At 41.3% G+C, this 10114-nt stretch overlaps 1 protein-coding gene across 1 annotated transcript; it reads left to right on the top strand.

Annotated features, from left to right (window-relative positions):
- The first annotated feature begins 5053 nt into the window (after positions 1-5053).
- On the top strand, positions 5054-9753 carry PCNA (proliferating cell nuclear antigen). The gene is made up of 6 exons (XM_006894227.1): positions 5054-5274; positions 6242-6339; positions 6497-6564; positions 7150-7344; positions 9467-9590; positions 9674-9753. Exons 1-6 carry the CDS (start codon positions 5054-5056, stop codon positions 9751-9753), a joined length of 786 nt encoding a protein of 261 aa, XP_006894289.1.
- Positions 9754-10114: the final 361 nt, after the last annotated feature.

The following is a 10114-nucleotide window of genomic DNA, read 5'->3' as shown; positions in this document are numbered from 1 at the left end:
AATTGAGATGGGAGTGTCAGAGACAGTGCGATTGGCACAGGATAGAGCGGAGTTTAGGGCTGTTGTACATAGGGTCACTATGAGTCGCAAGCGACTCGACGGCACATAACAACAATAACACCATTTTGACCATTGTCGGTGGTTGCATCATCATAAACTAAAATTAGGCATCTCTTGGGTAAGTTAAGCTAACTTTAGTATCTCAAAACTTTAAAAGATGTCTACACAGAGCAAGCGTATTCTCTGAGACCCGTTCAGTAGCCACTTCCTCCACAGGTGAGAGCAAATAATTTGAAATGTCCTGTCTGAGTGAACATCTCCACAAACTATCCCAAAGCTCAGCTGTTCGTTTCACACCAGCAGAATGTGGAGGACGCTGAGAGCCGTGACTTGAGCCAGGTTGATAGCACATATGTTTCTTTTTCTGGTAGCACACATGGTTAAAGTGCTTAAGTGCTAAATGAAAGGTCCTTGGTCCAAACTTATCCCGAGCACCTTGGAACAAAATCCTAGGAATCTGCTTCTTAAAGGTCTCACTGTTTGGCCATCGAGTCAGTTTATTCTCACAGGTGCCCTCCATCCCCACCATCACATTTCAGAGGCTGGAAATCTCAATGGGAGGAGACTGCGCATCTTTCTCCTGAGCCCCTGCTGGTGAACTCAAAGTGCGATAGACCACAGCCTACACCACCAGGACTCCCTTCAGAAAGATCACAGCCTTGCAGATCCAATGGAGCACAATTCTATTCTACAACACGTGAGGTTTCAGGAGTCAGAATGGCTTCATAGCAATTTTCACTTTTGAAAACCTGTGTTGTTGTTCTTGGGTGCTGTGTAGATGAATACAACCCAGACACCCCCATGAGCCTTGCCCTATACTATGCTGTCCTCAGCATCTCTGGTATATATGATCCCATTATTACAGTCACTGTGTCAGTCCATCTCATTATACTTCCGTTCTGTTCAGAATCTTCTATTGTATCCTTGTGCGTAAAAATCAGTAGTGATACCTAGATGCTATCTAATTTTGGTGTCAGGTTAGAAGAGGCTGTGGTTTGTGTAGACCACAAGTCCTGTTAGGGAGCTCTGGTGGCCTACTGGGTTAGGAGTTGTGCTACAGGGGGAGCTCTGGTGGCCTAGTGGCAAGAAGCTGCACTGTAATCCCAGAGGAACACGGTTCCAATCCACCAGATGCTCTGCCGGAGAAGGAGGCGCAATATCCTCCTGTACCAGTCAGATCTAATTTGACGGTACACGCACACAAAAAAAAAAAAAAAAAAAAGGAGTTGTGCTACCAACTCAGAGGCACACAGTTCAAATCCACCCACTGCTCTGTGAGAGAAAGGTGAACTACCTTTACAGTCTCTGAAGACCTGCTGGAGCGTCAGCTATGAGTCAGTTATAACAATTCTATTCCTGTTAATGAACTCATGGGTTTTCTAGTATGTAGCAGGAGTGGTATCTACCTCCTAAACAGCATGCCTCTGGAAACTCTGTCAACTGTGATACATGGTGATGGTTGTGGAAGAGCTTCAGGCCTTTTGTTCATACGGTAGCTATGAGTCATGCTTGCTTGACTCAATGGCCATCAACAACAACACAACAACATGACACTATCAGAGTTTATCCATTCTTCCATTAATAGGCAGCATAGTCGCTTTTATCTTTTTACTATTGTGACTAATGCTGTGAAAAGCATAAAGCTATGTGTATATATTTCTTGCGGGACACTCTTTTGAGAAATGCTTCATTAACAGAGCATGTCAATGGGAAAACATAACACCAGCAACTAAATGGGCAACTCTTAGTATGGAAAAATTTAGTAATGCCTTAAGCAGTTTACCTTCTACTTTCTTTAATATGTATTCACGAAGCTAATAATATGAATAAAAGGGTTTTGAAAGTCTTAAATGCCATTCAATAACTAGAGACTTATAGTTAGTAACTTCTAGTGAATAAGGTATTCTGTGATGATTTGACAAAAGCTCTGGTCACAAGGATGGTGAGATTCTGTCTCACATGCTTTAAGCGTGTGGTCAGGGCGGTCAGGCTTTGGAAAAGACATCACGATGGGAAAGATGGCTGTTGTTTACAAGCCAGAGCCGACCTATAGTTGACCCTCCAGCAAGTTTTCAGAAGATTTCCCATCCTTTTCCTGTGGAGCAGCTGGTAGATTTGAACTGTGTGCTTTTGGGATTGCAGTAGTTTCTTACCACAGGGCCACCAAGGAAAAGTGGAGGGTCAGTGAAAAAGAGAAAGGCCCTCAATAGGATAGACTGACATAGTGACCATAACAACTGGGCTAGAGCAGATGGCATCTAACAACAACTTGGGCCTGTAGTACTCAGTGAGCTGCAGCACCAACCCAAAGGCCGAACTCCAGAGCAATGAGTTGCTGACAGCTTAATAGCATTTCCCCCCATCTTCTATGCTACATAAAATAATGCTGCATATAACAATGGAAAACCAAACAAACAAATCCAAACAAGTTGCCTTTAAATTGATTCCCACCAATCACTCTTGGGACAAGGAGGAACAACTGCTGGATATTATTTCCACGTTTTTTTCTAAGGAAGCCAATTACCTCATCCTTCTTTGGAGAAGCTGGTGAGTTTGAACTACAAATGTTTTCGTTTATAGCTAAGGGCTTTAATCACCAAGCCACCTGGGCTCCATCTGTAACCACTGACTATACCTTAAATTCAATACTGTTGTTTAGTGCCATCAAGTTAACGATGCACAAGAGTTCTGAACTTTTCCGTCTGATATGCTCCAGCCCATTGTTACAGGCACCACGTGGATTCATAATGTAGAGAGGTTCCTTTCTCTGACCTTCCAACCAAGATATAGTATCCTTTTCACAGTGAACAGTTGTTTTTAAAATTTTTTAAATAATTTTTATTGTTTTTAAATTTTTTTATAAAATTTTAAGATAAATTATAAATTTATAGCCCCCTCCTGACATCTCCAAAGTACACATGCCTAGTTTATTAAATTCATTAAACTAGGTATGTCTAACATAAATGTAGGGAGCTCTGGTGGCCTAATGACAAGAAACTGCGCTGCAATCCTGAGATTCGAGTCCACCAACTGCTTAAGAGCCTCTGAAAACCTGCTGGATGATCAGCTATATGTCGGTTCCACCCTGATGATAAACAGTAATAACAAAAACAGTGGAAGTGAAGGAAGCTCTGGAGGCCTAGTGGTAAGGAGTTGCTCTGTTAACTAAAGAGTACTTGGTTCAAATCCACCAACTGCTGTGCCAAAGAAAGACTGGCAATCCCCTACCCTGTGCAATTAATCTGAAAACTCGCCGGGAGGCCTGCTATGGGTCAGTTCTGACTCTACCTTACACAACGACGGAAATGAAGGAGGAAGAGAGTTGGGAGAGATAATGATGAATGAGACTGTTTTAGACCTTATGACAGTGGTGGAAACTTCTGGTTCATGACGCCCACAAAATGCCTCGAATTAGATATAGAAAACTAAACGAGGGTGGGGGTGGGGTGGTTAATCATAGGGTCGCACAGTCTGATGGGTGGAGGGAGAGGTGGGTAAAGGAAATGAAAAATAATCCTGTGTGAAAAACAGTGTATATGAACTTTGAAAGTAAACCAGTATAAAAGAAAATTTTCTTTTAAAAAAAACAAAACTAAATTCACAACTAGATATGCGATAACTGAAGAATATTCTAGACACGATAAAAATTTAAAAGCAAATCAAGATAAACAACCACTCACTGTTCGAGGACAAGACATGAGAGGAAGAAAAAAAATTGCCTCGTAAGTCATATTAAAGTTACACAATTGGGTCTGACTCTCTGCTATCTGAAAAGCCAGTTAGCAGTCTTCCAACAAGATTTTCAGCCTTAGAAATTTGGTAAAATGGTCTCTGTAAATCAAGGGCAGGGCGTTTATACATGCAAAGAGATGGTCCTCCGAGTTGATATTTTAGTTTTTTATTATACTAATTTACAAAATTCAAACACATTGTTTTTCACACCTGATTCTTCCAATTTCCTCCCCTCACCCTCCCACCCTCTAATTATACAACCCCATAACTAATGCCCCTCCCCCTGCACATTCTCATCCCTCTGCTTCCACCCTCCCCCAACCCTTGGATCCGTATATTCATTCTATAATAATGGTTGTTATGCTTTTACACCTCTATCATTTATTTGACTCTTAGGAGTGGACCACTTTTGTAACAACGCCAGTTCAAAGCCGGTATAACGAATATTTAGTTGGTAAGCAAAAAATTAGCGGTTCTACTTTTCATCAGTCTTCGTTAAGATTTACGGGTTGCCCTTAAAACTCTGTAGGGCAATTCTCCTTTGAGTTCAAATTAATGTGATAACTGCTTTTCCTTCCTTGCGCTGCAATTGCTAAGTCACTTGGTTCGAATCCACCAGCTGCTCCGCGGGAGAAAGATAAGTGTCCTGCTAAGAGATTAAAGGCCTCAGAAAACCCTGGAGGGTCAGCCACGGGTCGGTTCCGACTCGATGGTACACAACAACAACAGGCAAAATTTAAATTTCACTTTAGTAGCTGGAAAAGCTACTCCTAATGCCGAGCTTTGGAAGACAGCGACCCTTTATTGACTATATAGCTGAGCAGTGACGACTCCGGCCATAGACTAGACCCCACATATAATCAGGAACCCGGAAATAAGCAGGCGAAAGACCCGCGAGAGGCGGCCACGTCGCTCGGGGACCGCCCATCAGCTACGCCCCCTCAGTATGATTGTCACGTCCATCCCAGCACCCGCCAATGAACACCCAGGTGGGCGGGCTTCTCCGGGAGGCAGGGCTCGATTAGCCCTGACGCCACGCCCCCAGAAGTGGGCTGAGCAACGTGGTGACGTTTCAGTGCGCAGCGCAAACCCCCGGAGAGCGCGCTCCGAGACGCGGCGGCATTAAACGGCTGCGGAACCAGCGGGGTGGTGTGGTCCTCTAGTTCTCAGGCTTCCTGTTCTCGCTGACCCTCCAGAGGCCTCAACCGGCTGGACATTCCTCTTCACTCGCCTGCAGCCGCGTCTTTGTGACTCCGCCACCATGTTTGAGGCGCGCCTGGTCCAGGGCTCTATCCTGAAGAAAGTGCTAGAGGCGCTCAAGGACCTCATCAACGAGGCCTGCTGGGACATCAGCTCGAGCGGCGTGAACCTGCAGAGCATGGACTCGTCCCACGTGTCCTTGGTGCAGCTCACTCTGCGCTCCGAGGGCTTCGACACCTACCGCTGCGACCGCAACCTGGCCATGGGCGTGAACCTTACCAGGTAAGGCGGGGATGGGGGAGAGGATCCGGGCCCGCGCCACCCCTATCCACGGCCTTTGGCGGGAGTCGCGGAGCCCGGTCTTCATTGGCTGGCGAAAGTCACGCTCTCTTTCCCATTGGCCGGCAGCGCGTAGGGGCGGGCCCGGCGGAGTGCGCGGTTCGCGAAAGCCCGCGCTGGCGGCCGCGGGAACCGGCTCTTTCCGCGCCAAATTCACAAAGCTGGTGGCGGGAAAATGAACCGCTTCTCCGCGCTTCCAAAAAAACAATCCTCCTTAGCTCTTAAGTTATTAAATGATAGAGGTCTTGCATGGGAAAGCCTGGGTCGTGGTTGACTTTTGACCGCTCTAGATCGTGCGTCTAATGAAAAATGGCATCGGATTAAAGTGCTAACTGCATTTCCTTTCCTCTTGTGCTGCAATCCCTAAGGCAGGCTTTTCGAATTCACCAGCTGGTCCACGGGAGAAGGATGGGCAATGTCCTCCCAGGGGGGTTTAGTCTTTTATGGGTAAATAGCTTGGCGGTGAAAACCTAAGTGTTGAGACATACACAAGAATTTCAGTAGGCCGCCCTTTGACCTTATTGAACTGCGTATTTTTTGTTTAATACTTAATTGTGCAACTAAAGCTTGAGAACTGTCTACTATATTACGCACAATAAATCAAGGAGGTTTATTGTTTTACGATGCCAATTTCTTTCGAGTCCAAATAATTTTACAATTAGGATAATGCTGTTTACAAGCAGATGTGAAATTGCTGGTCCAGGGCAGTTTTAGTTTAGGTAGATGTTGCCAGATTGCCCTCTGAAATGGCTTGACCGGTTGACACATTCTTCAGCAGTGTGTCCTCCTTTCATCAGTCTAGTCTATGAAAATGGTAATTCGTAGATTTTAATGGTCTTAGAAACTTTTACCCTTTTCAAAAGATTGTATTCGTTTTAACTCCCCCCTTTTTTTTTGTTTTGTTTTCTAGCATGTCCAAAATCCTAAAGTGTGCTGGCAACGAAGACATCATTACCCTGAGGGCTGAAGATAACGCAGACACTCTGGCACTGGTGTTTGAAGCGCCAAGTAAGTCATACTCTTTATTGCTTTGTGCTGGAGAAAGTTAAAAGGCAGCATCAGTGTTTCGCAAAGCTTTGAGAAATGTAATCTTTATAAATTTTTGTCATGCTCCCACATGTGCATGGTTTTCTTCAACGTTGTTGGATTTTTTTTCCCCCGGTAGACCAAGAAAAAGTTTCTGACTATGAAATGAAGTTAATGGATTTAGATGTTGAACAACTTGGAATTCCAGTGAGTACCAAAGCTTCTAATTGTTGACTGCTGCGCTTTTAAACACTAGTATGATCACTAGTTTTAAGTGTAAATGTCTAAAGTTTACTTACCAATAGAAGAAGCTTTTTCTAGTACAATTTCTACTGTACATGTTTCAGAGTGAGTTTGTTACTTTGATTTACATGTGTCGTTTTATTGACCCACAATACCCATAAATTGATATAATTAGCTGAAATCATTGTGCCTAGGTGTGCATGTTCAAATTAACCTGCATGCTCTTTCCCTGTGTTGTCGACTAGATCTTATCAGCATCAGAGCTCATAAAGATGTTGAGGTGTTTAATACTGTTATATTTTAGAAGGCCATTTAGGCCTGGTTTCTCTGTCATACCCTAAGATTGTCTTACCCTCATGAATTATTAGGAGGTGGGTTTTATTCCATGGAGAGTGTATTTGTTGTTAAAGGTTTAACCTGTTTCTTACTGTAAAATATGCTTTCAACATACTTGTTTAAAATACAAATTTACTTTGAGTTGTTGGACTATTTTAGGGAATTAATTAATGATCACTTTCTAGCGGTTAACTTTTACCTTTGCTCTTTTAGGAACAAGAGTATAGCTGTGTAGTAAAAATGCCTTCTGGAGAATTTGCACGTATATGCCGAGATCTCAGTCATATTGGAGATGCTGTTGTCATTTCCTGTGCAAAAGACGGCGTGAAATTTTCTGCAAGTGGAGAACTTGGAAATGGAAACATTAAATTGTCACAAACAAGTAATGTTGATAAAGAGGAGGAGGCTGTAAGTAATTTTTACATTAACAAGCATTATATTTTTAACAAGATTATAAATTGTCTAATAGTATATTAGTTGCTGAAATTAAAATACTAGACAAAATTGCATTTCCAAGTAACTGGCTTGTGAACTTGATACTATTAGAAATTTCAAGTTATTATTAAGTGCCATCCAATATAAAATTTGTGAGATGGGTGGGCAAATCCAAGGCTTTTACAAATGACAGAAAGGTTTCTAAATCAGTTCCACACATTTCAAGGATAGAATCAGGAAATATCAGACCTTTGGGTTTCTGTGGATTTTGTTAGTTTTTTTTCCCTTTTTGCCACATGATTGAACATAGGAGGATTGATCATTGAACAGAATGATCTAGTTAAGGGTAAGATTTTTGCCATTAATCACTTCTTGAGCTCTGTATAATCCTTAATATAATAGCATATGGTCTTTTTTGTGTTTTGTTTTTTTTATTTTCTCACTTTAAATGTTGGTGGGAACACAAACTGAGTAAGGTTCAGTGACTAACCACAATTGTTAGGGGAGGTCAATTGACTCACTTTCCTCTCCCTTTCTACCACTCTTTAAAAAGAAAAGCTCAAAAAACTAAATTAATAATAAAAAAAAAAAAAATATATATATATATATATATATGTATAAACTTGTAAGAAAAATATTAAACACTAGGATACTTTTTTTAAAAAAAGCTCAAAGCTGATCCTCCAGTGAATTTTCATAGCTGTAAATCATGTAGGAGATTGCCCATTTTTCTCCTGCAGAGCATTTTTCTCCTGGTTGATTCAAACAACCTACCTTTGCAACTCCTTACCCACTAGGCCACTTTTTACTATCATAGTGGTTTAAATACTGGAAGTGTCCGTTGAGTTGATTTTGACCTAAATGGCAGCTCTCAATTTAGCTTTTTTTTAAGGTTTACCAAGATCAGTAGGGAGCTCAGGTGGCCTACTGGTAAAAAGCTATGCTGCAATTCTGAAGATACTTTGAGGGAGAAAATGAGCAGTCTCCTCCCATGTGATTAACTGCATCAAAAACCTACTGAAGAGTCACCTGTGGGTCGGTTCTGACTTGACAGCAAACAAGACAATACAGGAACTAGTTGTGGCTTTTCAAATTTTAAGCTTATTAGAAATTTGAAAGCTGATATTTTACACATAGTTAATAAACCTTTTTTCCCTGTAGAAGGGATCTTTGGGTTATAGCCATAAGAGAAAGTTTGACTATATTCTACATTTTATATATATATACACACACACACACACACAAGCTTTTAAAACTTATGAAATTTTGAAAAATGAAGAAAAATTACTCCCCAGTTGGTCACACCACCTATCTTCTACAGTTATTAACCAACTGTCAGATATTTTCTTCATTAACTATTATTAACATATTTAAAGTATATGTTAACTTCCTCCAAGAAAATTATTTGATGTTAAGGATTTTTCCATTTTTAAATTGTTCTGGTTTGGGCCAGTATATTAGTAGTCTCCCTGAGGGGGTGGTCCGTAGGACATCTTGCTGCCTACCCAAAGGAGGCACCTCTGGCAGTTTGGATCCATCAGCATTTCTTCTGCACAAAAAAAGATGGGCCATCTCCCGCTTGTTTTACAGCTGTGAAGCCGTTCCAGCTCAGCAATGAGTATTTTAGTATACTGTGTTCTCTGCTCTTTTACTTTTTTTCAGTCCAGTGGCTCCTTCATTCTTCTCTTTAGTATGAAGAAAACTATGAAGCTAGTTTTAGACTCTAGACCATGTCAGTGGAGTTTCTCTAAAGTCTGGAATTTGTTTGCATCTCAATATATTCCTATATGTAGCACCTACTGTTTATTCAATACTTGCAGATGTCTGCAGGCTCCTGTGACATTGCAGATATCTTGGTAGGAGTTGAGGGTGTGGGGGAGCAGTAGCAGTGGGGGGACGCCTGTCTCCAGGAGCTGGTGATGCCTTGATGTCCTTTTGTGATGTTAACATCCATAGTGATCCTTTTGTCCTTTGATCCATTCACTGGTCAAAGTCAGTTCCTAACACCCTTCAGAGATGGCAATAAAGATTCATAAAGCTTATCATGAACTAATGTAACTTTAATGTATGTAAAGGTGATTGTTTTCTCTCTTAGGTTACCATAGATATGAATGAGCCAGTTCAGCTCACTTTTGCGCTTAGATACCTGAATTTCTTTACAAAAGCTACTCCGCTGTCTGCCACAGTAACACTCAGTATGTCTGCTGATGTCCCCCTTGGTAAGAAAATTTGTCACATATTGTTTGTTTGGTAGCATTTGTGATACTCCTCAATAATTAACTTTATCCATGTCATCTTTCAGTTGTAGAATATAAAATTGCTGATATGGGACACTTAAAGTATTATTTGGCTCCCAAGATTGAAGATGAAGAAGCATCTTAGACCTACCCGAAGGCAAAGAATAGAAAACCATGTTCTTTGAGAACAGCTTACAAGAGTCCAGCTTGTACTTCAGTCTGACACCAAACTTGTACCTCTGAGTACTTTGTAGATACTGTTGTTTTTTGTAAATAACCTATTTTCTCTACTCTCTAAAATTTGTTAAAAGAATAAAAAGTCAAATCTCTTAACCTAGAAATATTTCTGCCTTGGAAATACTCTTTTTATAATAAACAAATCTTGACTAGTTTTAAGAATGCTTTCAGTTTAATAAAGTTACCTGAATTTCAAATGTCACAGACAGTGCCTTCATTTAGACCACCGCTGATGAAGTATTGCAGGGAATGTTCATGCAAATCTGTTT

This window comes from Elephantulus edwardii, unplaced genomic scaffold, assembly GCF_000299155.1.
Source record: "Elephantulus edwardii isolate Elephantulus edwardi_28Jun2011 unplaced genomic scaffold, EleEdw1.0 scaffold00138, whole genome shotgun sequence".
Lineage (NCBI taxonomy): Eukaryota > Metazoa > Chordata > Mammalia > Macroscelidea > Macroscelididae > Elephantulus > Elephantulus edwardii.
This window is presented reverse-complemented; position numbering and strand designations above follow the sequence as displayed.